The sequence below is a fragment of the Cryptomeria japonica genome, chromosome 9 (assembly GCF_030272615.1).
Source record: "Cryptomeria japonica chromosome 9, Sugi_1.0, whole genome shotgun sequence".
NCBI classification, from domain to species: domain Eukaryota; kingdom Viridiplantae; phylum Streptophyta; class Pinopsida; order Cupressales; family Cupressaceae; genus Cryptomeria; species Cryptomeria japonica.
The window spans coordinates 386,226,410-386,239,292 of NC_081413.1; the positions used below are offsets into that span (position 1 = coordinate 386,226,410).

At 36.2% G+C, this 12,883-nt stretch overlaps 1 protein-coding gene across 1 annotated transcript; it reads left to right on the plus strand.

Annotated features, from left to right (window-relative positions):
• Positions 1–6,171: 6,171 nt before the first annotated feature.
• On the plus strand, positions 6,172–6,668 carry LOC131073796 (uncharacterized). Its single transcript, XM_058010311.1, has 2 exons — positions 6,172–6,451; positions 6,559–6,668. The coding sequence occupies exons 1-2, from the start codon at positions 6,172–6,174 to the stop codon at positions 6,666–6,668; spliced, it is 390 nt and encodes a 129-aa protein (XP_057866294.1).
• The last annotated feature ends 6,215 nt before the right edge of the window (positions 6,669–12,883 follow it).

Below are 12,883 nucleotides of genomic sequence, written 5' to 3' on the forward strand. Positions count from 1 at the left end.
TTTTTCTAATTAAAAAATCAAAATGCTTCTCTCCCTCATTTAATTTTAATTTTCTCAATATTAACAGGCTAATATTTGCATTTCACAATATTAATGAGGGTAAAATATTTTAATTAAATTAAATTCCCAAAATCAATCTTTCACACTATATCAGTAGGTTAATAGCAATCGGCGATTTGGCACATGGGTAGATGTTGGGTGGGATGATCCGCCACACGTGTCGCAGTGGGTGTTCTCCAAAGGCCATTGGGTGGATAGGGCTCTGTTCCTGCGAAGACATCGCAGAGAGTTTTGACCGGTATCAAAATATTTCCAGGGTTTTTTCAAAAGGGTTCCGCGGCGTGGAAGGAATAGCCCTAATAGGCAAGGATCAGATGGACAAAGTAGAAACAGGGGTGGGAAAGCATTATCTATTCATCACTCCTTCGTTGAACTGGTAGCCATGGGACCTCTAGTGGTGTCTAAGGCATTAGGTTTTATTAAACAGTCAAATGGAGCTTGTGGAACTAGGGTATCCGGGCCTGCTAAACAATCGGACATGAATGTGGCTGTAAATGTTAATGATGCGGGAAGCTCGAGCAGTAAAGAGCATGTGGAAACTGGTAACAAGGATCACTCTATTCCTTCAAAGGAGGTTTCATTTCCTCGACCTTGTTTTGATTTTTCTGGCTCTATTGTAGCCGATAGGGCCTCCAAGTTGCATTATGTGGCTATTTTAGGGGAAATCTGGGGTCCTCCGACCAATTTATCCAAATTACATTCTAAATTATGCAAGTGTTGGCCTACTTTGGTTTGTTTTCAGTTATTGTCCTCCAATTCCTATGTCTTGGTTTTTGAAAACCCCCGTTGCAAGGATGATGTTCTTAAAAGCTCATTCCACTGGTTTGGTAATGTTTTAGTTAGGGTTTCTATCTAGAAACCTTTCTTTGTACTAGAATGGGTCAAACCTAACTCTCTCCCGATCTAGTTTGGTTTGCCTCAACTTCCTTTTGAATTTATGGATTTGGAGGTGCTGAAATCAATTGGGGATAATTTTGGTTGTTTTGTAACATCTAAATCGGTTCTTGAGGAAGGGAAGGTTCTGGTAAAAATATTTGTTCTAATTTCCCCAACATTTGTATGCCCAATTTCTTGTAATATCAAGTCAAACGAAGGCATCTGGAAGCAACCTATTGTGAAAATGAAGGATGATCTAGTTCAAAATCTGATAATTGTGGATGCTCCTTTATTTTTTGACTTCCAAAATGTAAAAATTGGGATAAACAATGAGGTTGATCGAAATATTTCTTTTACTCCTGCTCCACTCAAAGACTCTTCTCAGGTCTTGGTAGGGTCTATTTATCATGGCAAGGAAGACCTAAACAATGTTGCCCAAATAAATCATAATAATCTTGCCAAAGAATCTCCTCAGGGATTAACTGGATCTGTCCGATATCTCAAGGAGGGACTTAACACTATCATTCTCCCTAATAGTAAAACTGACACTGTCATTTCTGCAAATGAGGTGAATATCTCATCCCAGGGTATGGGGAATGTGGGTCATGTTAAAGATGGCATTCTCAATTTTGGTAAATAGTCGGCTCTTCCTTCATTACATGAGTCTTTTGTTTGTTCTCTTAAGGAGGGGGGGTTGGATAGTAGCGTAAGGGTTGAGGACATTAATGTTTTAGATCGATCATCTGATCCTATTGCTGCAACCAGGATAAGTTCTCCGGTTGGGCCTAGCACTGTTAATCATGATGATGATGCTTTAATCAAACAAGTTAAAGAGTTACTACATAATGAGCCTCCTAGGGATAGTACTAAACCTCAATCTCTGCATATTCTTCCAGATGATCACACGGCTCAGCTAGTTGAATAGTTGCTTAAATCTAATAAAGATTTTGTCGAAGATGAGGTCTCGAAAAAGGTAGTGTTCTCTATTGGGAATGATCTGGATTTAATTCATAAGAGTTTGTCTGCCTCTCCTTCCTTAAATCACTTTGAGGCCCCTATTATCTCCTCTTAGGATGATCCAAATAGAGTTGTTCTTCATAATACGAGCTTGTTGCATTGTCCATCTCCAGTGAAAATGCCCATTAAATCTTCTATTGCTCAGGTTCAGCTGAATTTCCCTAACACTATAGTGTCTCCTGGTAAGGGTAGACCTCCAAAGAGTCAAAAAACTTAGTTGGAAATTGATGTAGGTGTTCAACAAGTTTTGTCGGCCTCTCTTGGTTTCAAGAAGGCGACCATCTTGAATTTTGGGAATGGATAGGGTAGTGGGTCACTCAAGTCTAAAAAAAGGTATGTTATTAGCCCTCTGGTTACTAGATCTACTTTGGTCAAGAGAAGTTTACACAAAATTTTTGGGGAGAAATGTTCTTCTCCCATTAGTGAAAAGAGGGGAGTGTCGACCTCCCCTTGAATCCAATGAAGATTATATCATGGAATGTTAGGGACTTAAATGCCCCTAGCAAGAGATGCTTGATCAAGTCTCAGTTAGATTTGGTTAAGTGGGATTTAGGGTTACTTCAAGAAACTAAACTTTCATTGGAAAACTCGGAATTTTTATTTTCTTCTTGGAAAAAATGGAAGTTTTTTTCTTATCCTGCTGCTGGGGCTTCAGGAGGTCTGGCTCTGTTATGGAATGATTTTGTAGTTGATGTAAAATTGGTCACATTTGAGCCTAGCTGGATGTTGTCATTAGTCTCTTTCAGAGCCTCAAGTTTTAAAGTATGGGTGTTCAACATTTATGCCCCCTCAGGTATTTTGGCTAAATATAGGCTGTGGCAGGAACTCATTAGGGTGTCTTCCCCCCTTAGGAATTCTTTTATCCTGTTTGGGGGAGATTTTAATGTAGTTTCAAATTTAAGTGAGAAATCAGGGGGGATTTACCCAAATAAGAAATCCATGGATGACTTTAATGCATTCATTGTTGACATGTCCCTTCTTGACTGCAAGCCCAATAATGGTCTATTCACATGGACAAATATGAGGAAATTTTTTTCTCAGATTGCGGAAAGATTGGATAGAGTTTTACTCTCAGAAAATTGGTTTGATTTAGACATTGAGTTTTTTTCTTCCATTCTCCCCATGGCTGGATCGGATCATTTCCCGGTCTCTTTGACTATTGTATGGGACAAACCTGGTCATAAGCTTCCTTTTAAATTTGAGCCAATGTGGTTTAGGGATCCCTCTTTTCTTCCCCTTTTGAGAAAGTGGTGGAGAGAGGCTCCTTTCTGTAGGGGTTCTAGAATGTTTCAATTGGTTAAGAAGATTTCTTTCTTAAAACAAAATATTAGGGGTTGGAACTCCCTTCATTTCAAGAATATTTTTGTAAAAAAATAGAGGGTGTTAGACATGTTAGAGGTCCTAAATAGGCATGTCTTGCTGCATGGTTTGGGCTCTAAGGTGATGGATGAACTCAGGTCTCTTAGGAGTGAACTAGAAGAAATCTTGGCTAGAGAGGAAGTGTATTGGAGACAAAAATCTTGGGAGCTTTGGCTAGCAAATGGTGATAAGAATACAAAATTTTTTCATGCTAGCACTAAATTGAAAAGGGCTAGGAATAGGGTCTCTTGTATTCAGGATTGCCAGGGGAATATCCTTTCTAAGGATGAGGATATTTCTAAGAAAGCGGTTAAGTTTTTTAAGAATCTTCTTTCTTCTAAAAATATTGAGGATTCAAACAATATCTCGTCTCTTATTCCTTCTCTGGTCTCTCCTGAGGATAATAGAATGTTAATGGCACCATTTTCAATAGAAGAAGTTCAGGGGGCTATCTTTGCTATGAATCTGGATAAGGCTCCCAGGCCTGATGGTTTCACTCCTTTGTTCTTTCAAAAATGTTGGGAGTTTATCGGTCAGGATGTCCTTTTGGCTTTAGAGGAAGCTAGGAGGAATAGGTCTATCCTCAAAGAAATGAACACCACCTTGATTGTCATTTTACCTAAAAAGGATGATCCTAAAACCTTCATAGATTTCCATCCTATAGCTTTATGTAACACCATTTATAAGATATTCTCTAAAGCAATTGCAATGAGGTTGGCTAAGTTATTACCAAGAATAATTTCCCTTGAGCAAGGAGGTTTTGTCCCTCATAGAGAAACTTCTGAAGGGGCTATAGTTGCACATGAGGTCCTATATTCGATTTCTACCCAGAAATCTCCTGCAATGATTCTTAAGTTAGACATGATGAAAGCCTATGATAGGGTTGAGTGGAAAGCATTAAAAATTGTCATGTCAAGGTTGGGTTTCTCCCTAGCCTAGATAAAATGGATTATGGCTTGCATTTCCTCGGTAAGATTCTCGATTCTTATTAATATATCCCCCTATGGTTTCTTTCACTCCTCTAGGAGTTTAAGGCAAGGGGATTCGATATCACCTTTTTTATTTATTCTACTAGCTGAAGGTCTAAGTCGGGTAATTGGTTCAGCTTGTGAGAGTGGTTCATGGAAGGGCATTAAAATTCAGAATTTTGATTAGAGGATCTCTCATTGTCTTTTTGTTGATGACACTCTTCTATTTGGTTATGCATCCTTGAAGGAGGCTCAGGCTATTGATCAAGTGATTAAGGATTATGTAGCTTTTTCGGGTCAGAAAGTCAACATTGAAAAATCTAAGGTTTTCTTCTTAAATACTCATTCCCTGCTCCGGTATAAGCTTCAAAAGTTTTGGGGATTCCAACTTGGGGTTCTTCCTTGTTCTTATTTAGGTGTTCCTTTTTTCGCTAACAAGGTTAAGGTTAGTTTTTGGGATAAAATAGTTTCAGGGGTGTCTACGAAAATAATGGCATGGAACCAAAAATGGCTTACCATGGCGGGGAAAATTGTGTTGATTAAGTTAGTCTTGAATGTGGTGCCAACTTACTTAATGTCAATTCTCAAAGCTCCAAAGGAAGTTGTTGTCAGTTTACAGGATACATTGAGGTTTTTTCTTTGGAATAACAACAGGGATGGGAAATCTATGATCCCTTTGTTAGCTTGGGATAAGGTGTGTCTTCCTAAAGAACTTGGGGGATCTGGAATTCATAGCTTGGAAAATCAAAATTTGGCACTGGGGGCCAAATTAGTGTGGAAATTATATGATAAGCCAGCCTCCCTTTGGGCTAGAATCATGTTCGCCAAGTACCTTTCTAATGGTATTAGGGAGTCTATATTTTGATTTGAGTCTCTACCTAAGGGGTCAGCCATTTGGAATTTCATGGTAAAATGTAGAAGAGTCTTGATGCCGCATCTTTCTTGGATTGTGCATAATGGTCTGAAAGTTAGATTTTGGGATGATACTTGGAATGGTCATTGTCCTATGGATTCTATTAGGGATTGGTCACCCTTGAAATCTATTCTTTTGGATAAATGGGGGGCCTACTTATTAGACTATTTCACTGTAGTTCATGATGGCAATATGGTGATGGCCCAGTGGAAGTCGATTGATTTTCTTCCTATTAGTTCTAGTCTTAAAGCAGATTTTTATTCTACTCTTAGAAACTGAATAATCATCTTGTCTGAGCTCGATGATGAGCTGATTTGGACCAAGAACTCTACTGGAAAGTATTCAATGAAAGATGGCTATAATTCCCTTATGACAGTCAAGGATCTCTCTTCTTGGCCTTACAAATTATTTTGGCATCCTGCATGTCTGCCAAAGGATGGAGCCTTTACATGGCTTGTTGTGCAAGACAGGGTTCTTACTAGGATGAGATTGGATAGGATGGGCTTATCTGTTGTCTTCCCTTGTGTTTTATGTAATTAGAAATTGGAATCGTCATCTCATCTTTTTCTTCATTGTGATTTTGGTTTAGGATGTTGGAATTGGTTCTTTGAGAAGTTAGGCATCTCTTTTGTTACTAGTGGGGACCTCCTCTCACACTTCAGAGCTTGGCCTCTTTTGTTCCCTTATTCTTTTTATGCATGTCTTTGGATCATAGCTCCATCGATCATTGTTTGGAACATATGGTTAGAGAGAAATAATAGGATCTTCAAAAAATCTTCCACGTTGCTCTCTGATATATTAGTTAAGATAGAGACTTCTATCTCGGAGGTGGCCCTGTCATATATTCATAAGAATTTAGATCATTTGACATCCTTCTCCCATTGGGATGGCATGATCACAAGAACATGGAAATCCCTATCTATTATTCCCTCTCATGGGTCAATTTTAAAGGGTATAGCTTTTAAAAATAAGAGAATTATGGCTACCTGGGTTCCTCCTCCTCTGGGTCATTATAAACTCCACTTTGATGGTGCTTCTAGGGGGAACCCGGGTATGGCAGGGGCTGGTATGGCTATTCTAGATCATAATGCAGTCTTAATATTGGCTCAATGTCATGCCCTTAGGTCTCAGTCAAACAACTTTGCTGAATCTGAAGCTCTGTCACTTGGGATTGACATGGCTATTTCCCTTGGGATAAAACATCTTCACATTCAGGGGGATTCAATGGTTGTTATCCAAAGTGTTTTGAATTGTAAAAGTAATTGTTGGCACTTGAAGTATTTAATTGACCACATTTTGGATAAATTATCTTTTTTTGATACCTATTTGTTATCTCATTGTTTTCGAGAGTTAATAAATTGGCAGATTTCCTGGCTAATTTGGCAATTGACTCAGCTGCTTTTCATAAGATTATGGAAAGAGATGACATCCCTCACGATGTCCTCCTCGAGTATATGCCTCTTCCCAAATATTAATTTCATTTGTTTGGAGCCTTTCCTCTACTTCTTTTTGAAGCATATAAATTATCCCCTTCTCAAATCTTGTATCGGGTTAGAAGGTAATATATGTACTTCTTGAGGATTGGGGAGGCAGTAAGGCAGCTGGCAATACATTATAATTAGTGCCTTCTCTTTATCTTCATTTCTCACTGAAGTATACATATTATCCTCTCCCTAGGATAGTCTGTATCTATTCTTTTTATGCTGATAGGAGTCTTTTATTTCTATCTGCATTTGAAGTACTTATACATCTTTGTTCTTGGGGTAGATGTTAATGTGTGTATTTCCTTGAGGATTGGAGTGGTTTGTTATAGTTAATTCTATTAATTCATGAGTTACATATGTCTTGGAGATATAGTTGGGTCAAGCAGCAAGATAGGGCATTTTTTGCTTATTGCTTTTAACTATGGGTGCTTGTTTCTATCATCTGTAAATGTTGTTTTAAGCACGCCCCTTATATTATTCACTTTCAGAAAAGAAAAAAAAAATTAAAATGGTGGTATCTTGTTCTGGGTCACTGATGCATTATTTTGACATAGTTTGTGTGTAATCCCAAATAGGGCTCGAGGCCTTTGCTTCCCCTATCCAGTTGGTCTTGTGGTGTTTGGAAATTTTTTTTCTCGTGCTTTACTCTTTGTTACCACTTTCAAGAGTTTTTTGTTTCTTACTCATTGGCAAAAAGCTTGTCTATGTACGGTGGCTAGAAGTTAAATCATAGGAATGCACTTCTATTTTTTCACCACACAGGGTGTCATTATTGAGAGTAATGTTTGCATGTTTTTGGGGTACGGGGGAGTTATTTCTTGTACGTGGTTAATCCTTCCCTCATAAATTTTATAATTGGTTCTCCACCCTTGTTGATTGCACGGTTTTGGTTTCTCCATGCTTTCATAACGTGGCAATAGTTTGTGATCCTCTGAGTAATTTTGTTTGTGTGGATATTTTGAGTCATTAATTTGCTTGGCTGGTTTTATGCTTCACATGGGTGTTGCCATCATCGTTTAGTAAGATGGCGGCTTTTATTTCTATCTTGCATTCTTGGTGCCGAGCTATTTTGAAAATATCATCATTATTTGTTTAGGGTGGCGGCTTGGATAATGACATCATTTTTTATTAGTGTGTTGTCCTCTCGTGGTTGTTATTACTATCTTATGATGGCATTGGGTTCTTTAATTCTCCTCGGCTCTCCTAGCTTTGCATTTGTTTTTCTGATGGAATCAGTGGGTTATCGCATTCTATTGCCCCGCAAGCACTATTATTTTCAAGACTCTTTTGTTTTGGATGATGAGAAGCTTAGGCGTTTGTTTCAAATTCATTTGGTGGATTTTTCTCTGGCTATTCGCAAAGTTTTGGGAAAGCGATGGCTTGTGGATAATCCAGGTTGTTTCCTTGCTGATATTGCATCTTAGTTTCTCACTGTATGTATGGATGTGCTTTTGGATTCTGCTATGGTTAGGGCAATTTGTGATACATACTTCAACCCACACTTTTACTCTTCGGTTGATTTGGATAATGCTCTTTCAAATTACCACTTTGATTTTGGTAATTTTGCATATGCTGGTTTTATTTCTCGTTCACAGTTATTATCCTCTGGGTGGTATGGGGAACTCCTTTCAATTTTAAGGAATGGGCTAATATCTAGCATATATGATGACACACTATTTGAATTGGTAGTCCTTTTAGATCATATATCTCCGAATTGTCTGGCTGCAAGGGTTAATGTTTTTGTAGGATTGCATTTCCTCTTAGAAGCATTGTCTAATGTTCGAGTTGTGCCAGTCTGGATTCCTCCCATACAGTTGGTGCCTCCTTCCTCTCCACCATTAGAAGGGCCTAGCTCATGGCTCTCTTTTACTTGACAGCATGATCTTAGGTTTCTATTTTGAGTGTAACAGGTTTTGCCCATAGGTTTTTTTGAGCAGGGGTATGCTTCCATCTGGTTCTTTCATCTTTTTGGCAAGTAGTATTGTTGTTTGTGGGACATAAGGGATGGTTTTTTCTACACGCCTACTAGTTATATTGGTGTTGGGCGGGTGCTACAAAATCTTGTCAAGCATGGAAGCGTGTTGTCTTCCCTTTTCTACAAATTTATTCTTCAAAATTCTTTTTGGGTCCTATGGAGAATGATAAGCATCTTCGAAGAATCATGTAAGGGGAGGGTGTTTATATCAAGTATGTAATGGGTCTATGGGGTTCTTTGGATGATGGTAGGTATACTCTAATAAAGCTCTGTAATGGAAGGGTGATCAAACTCAAATTTGTAATTGGGTATTTGGGGATCTAAATTTTAGTTTTTTCTCTTTTTTTCGCCCCACAACCGGAGGTTTTCTTGCAGGTTCTTTCCTGCCGGTATGCCCTTTGAACCCGTTATGTATTTTCAACTCTTAAATTTAATAAAATATAAGTTTAGTGGCTTGTCCACTTTTACATAAAAAAAAAATCTTTCACACTATATCAAATATATATAAATTAAACTTGCTTTTCTAATAAAAATTGATTTTCTTAAATAATTAAAATTTACCTTTCTATTCCAAAAAGAAAAAGGAATTAAATAATTTCTATTTTGAATAAATTTAAATCTTCCCTTTTAAAATGCATAAACTAAATAAATTCATGATTTAAAATTACCATTAAATTAAACTTGCTACAAACATGAATAGAGCAATTTTTTTAAAATAAATGATTAATTATATAAAAGAAACCTATTTACTTTAGTTTCTTAATTACTAATGCGTAAACGAACACATTAAATCGAAATAACTACTTAGGATTAAATACTCAGTTTTACCACACGCCAAGCACGCAACACAAGAAAGCTAACCAAATACCCAACCCGCAAACCCAAAAGAAAAGGGAAACTGACGGACCACAGGCGACACTCACTTGAGCATGACTAGGGTAAACTGAGGGTTTTACGACCACCTAACCCAAATTCTAAGGATGAAAGAGGTATACTCAACCTTGCGAATCTAGGTGAAGATGATCCTCTCACCTAGGTGGTACTGTACCTGCAATCTCCTGCAACCAAGAGTCACACAAGCATACATATATATATATATATATATATATATATATATATATATATATATATATATATATATATTTAATGAAGGTGTTAGCTCGAGATTACTAACAAGAATCAGGAGGACAATTAAACTTACATAAGAATCGATTTGAAAGCACATTAATAGGTATGCACAATAATCACAATATCTGACTACAACATTACCTCATGGTTATTCAACCATTCTAGAATGCCACATAAAAAGTCAACCAAGGTCAAACCGGTTTTACAAAGCTAACTAGGGTAGGGGTACTACAAAATATTCATTAATAACAAAATGGTATATGAATATTAATTAATGTATATTTACCATTATACAAATAATTAATCATAAATTATTAATTAATGACCAAATTTATTCATAATTAAAACTTCATTTAAAATTAACAAATATTATAATATTAAAATATTATTATTTTTTTGGTAATAAAATATATATATAAAAAAACACTTCGCAAAAAGGAAAAAGGGGGGAGGGGAGGGGGGCTACCCACGTGGGCCCCCTTAGTAGCTCATGCTACCATTGGTAGCACTACTACCAATTGGTAGCAGTCGCTACCCTTGGTAGCGTGCTACCTCCCGCATGGTGGGGGGTTTTCTCCCCGCCACGTGGGTAATATGATATATTTATTTTTTTATTTTATTTTTTAAAATTTATTTACTATCAAATAGTGAGCTCATAGTCAAAACCCAATCTCACAGAGACTTTAAAATAAATTAAAAAATTCCAAAAAACTATGAGTTTTCAAAAATTTACATTTTTAGAAAACCCAGATCCAGGAAAGGGAAAGTTTTCTTTAAAACAAACACCATTGACAAAATAAGATTGATTAACATTCATTTATCCAAATACAAACAGATTTCTCTAATTAAAGCCTGAATTTGAAAGCATTTAATTGGAATTTTAACAAATTTTCATTGTAAATAGCCAACCTAATTTTTTTGATTTTAAAACAACCTGAGAAACCAAAATGTAAACTTGAGATGGAAACAAAACAAGAAGGGTTTGGATTGGAGATAAAATTACAACTATTTTATTTTCCCCAAATAGATGAGATTTTTTTAATCTTCACAAACAAAATTCTTCAAAATCCAAAACAATTTCTTTAAAACAAAGAAGCCAACGAAATAAACCAGGGGCCTACCTGGTTCAACAATCCTAGCAAGCTTGAAGGAGAGCCTGCAAGCTCCAAATATCCCTTCTCCAAAATCCCCAAATTTTCATTCCCAAAAATATTTTTCCCCAAAATATTTTCCAAAAATAAATCCTCCCCATATTTTTCCAAAATCTAGGTTAAATGGGAAAAGTTTGACCAAAATTTTTATTTTTGAATTTAAAATATTTTTATTTTAAAATAAAATCTAGAAATTTATTATTTTCAACAAATCAAGATATTAAACTTGCTTTTCAATTTAAAATTGATTTTCTTAATAATCGAAATTAACCTTTCTATTTCAAAATGCCAACAAGATTAAATTAATTTTATTTCAATTAAATTTAAATCTTTCATTTCAAAAGCATAACTGAAAATAAATTTAACATTAAAATTAATCATTTAATTGAACTTGCTACCAACCTGAATTGAGGAATTCAATTAAGGATTAATCACATAAAAGGGAGCCTATTTAATTTAGTCCCCAAAGTATACTAATGCTTAAACACACATTAAATCAAATAAAATACTAAAGATTAAATACTCAATTTAACCACACACAAACACACAACCCAAGAAAGTCAAATAGACAGACGACTTGCATACCCAACCAAAGGGAATACCAACGACGACTGACGATGCTCACTTGAGCACGACTATGGTCAAACAAGGATCTTACGACCACCTAATCTAAATTCTAAGAACCAAAGAGGTACACTCAAACCTGCGAATCCAAGTGGAGATGAACCTCAGACCCATGCGGTACTGTACCTGAAATCTCCTGCAACCAAGAGTCATACATGCATACATATATATACTTAATGAAAGTGTTAGCCCAAGATAAATAACATGAAATAGGAGAACTAAAAAACTTGCATACGAACTAGTGTGAAAACCACATTAATAGGTATGCACTAAAATCAAAACACCTGACTATAACATTATAATATGATAAACAAACCAAGGTCAAACCGAGATTAGAAATTGATTAGGGCAGGGGTGCTACAACTTCACCAACAAGTAGACTAAATTATTTGATGATGACATCTTTGTGAAGATGTTTCTAATTCTCATTGAGGAAGGTGCAAGGAAGTGTCGATATCTTCTCAATGATGTATTTTCCCTTGTCATTGCACTCCTTTTGAGATTTTATGATATTTTTGACAAGTGCCTCCAAAACATTCATTTGATGTTCTAGTATCTCCCTCTGTTCAATATATATATTTCTTAAAGGAAGTACTCCATTGTCAACTAGAACATCCAATTAGAAATATTCTAACTTCAACAAAAGAGTCAAATTCCTTCTCATATACCTCCAAATCACCTGAAAATAAATTCAAAGCTTTATCAATCTCAGTTTTTACCTCCTCCAGATTATTCATTAGAGTGACAATTGAACATAAGAGATGAGTTCCTTGGCTCAACAACCTATCCATCCATTCACCAATTCTTATCCCATGAGAATTGACCTATACAACTTGTTTAATGATTTGTTTATCCACTGAAGAAGTGACAGGCTCAACTATCTCTGATGATTTAGTTATCTTGATCAAAACTTATGTGAGTTGATCTACTTATTTCTTCAACTTGTCTTTCTTGACCTTTTCTTCATTAAACATTGTCACAAGATTCTGGAAAGATGTTTGAGAATCCTCTACTATACCTTAATGTGTTTGTTTTCTAAGGTTAATTCTATTGATAAGATAGTAAAAGGGTTGCACTTTACCCAAATCTGTGTCCGGAGGAGTACTTGCCATTTCAAAATACTTGTTCTTTGATTTATCTATATTTACCTTGGATAGAGTCTTGGCCTTCTTAGTACCTTTGGGCTTAGTAGAAATCAAGTGACTGAAGTCAAATTCATTAGGAGAGATGGCTTTCTTCTTCCTCTTGGGAGTGTTGGTCATTAACCAAGGTGGAAAAAATGTATCATCCTCTACTCTTGCAATCAACACTTGTGATGCAAATTTCTG

Bases quoted from the DNA above. Each gene is read 5' to 3' on its own strand.
- LOC131073796 (XM_058010311.1), top strand. From the start codon at position 6,172: ATGGCTACCTGGGTTCCTCCTCCTCTGGGTCATTATAAACTCCACTTT. The intron at 6,452-6,558 runs GTAATTGTTGGC...ATAAATTGGCAG, and splicing joins AAGTGTTTTGAATTGTAAAA to ATTTCCTGGCTAATTTGGCA.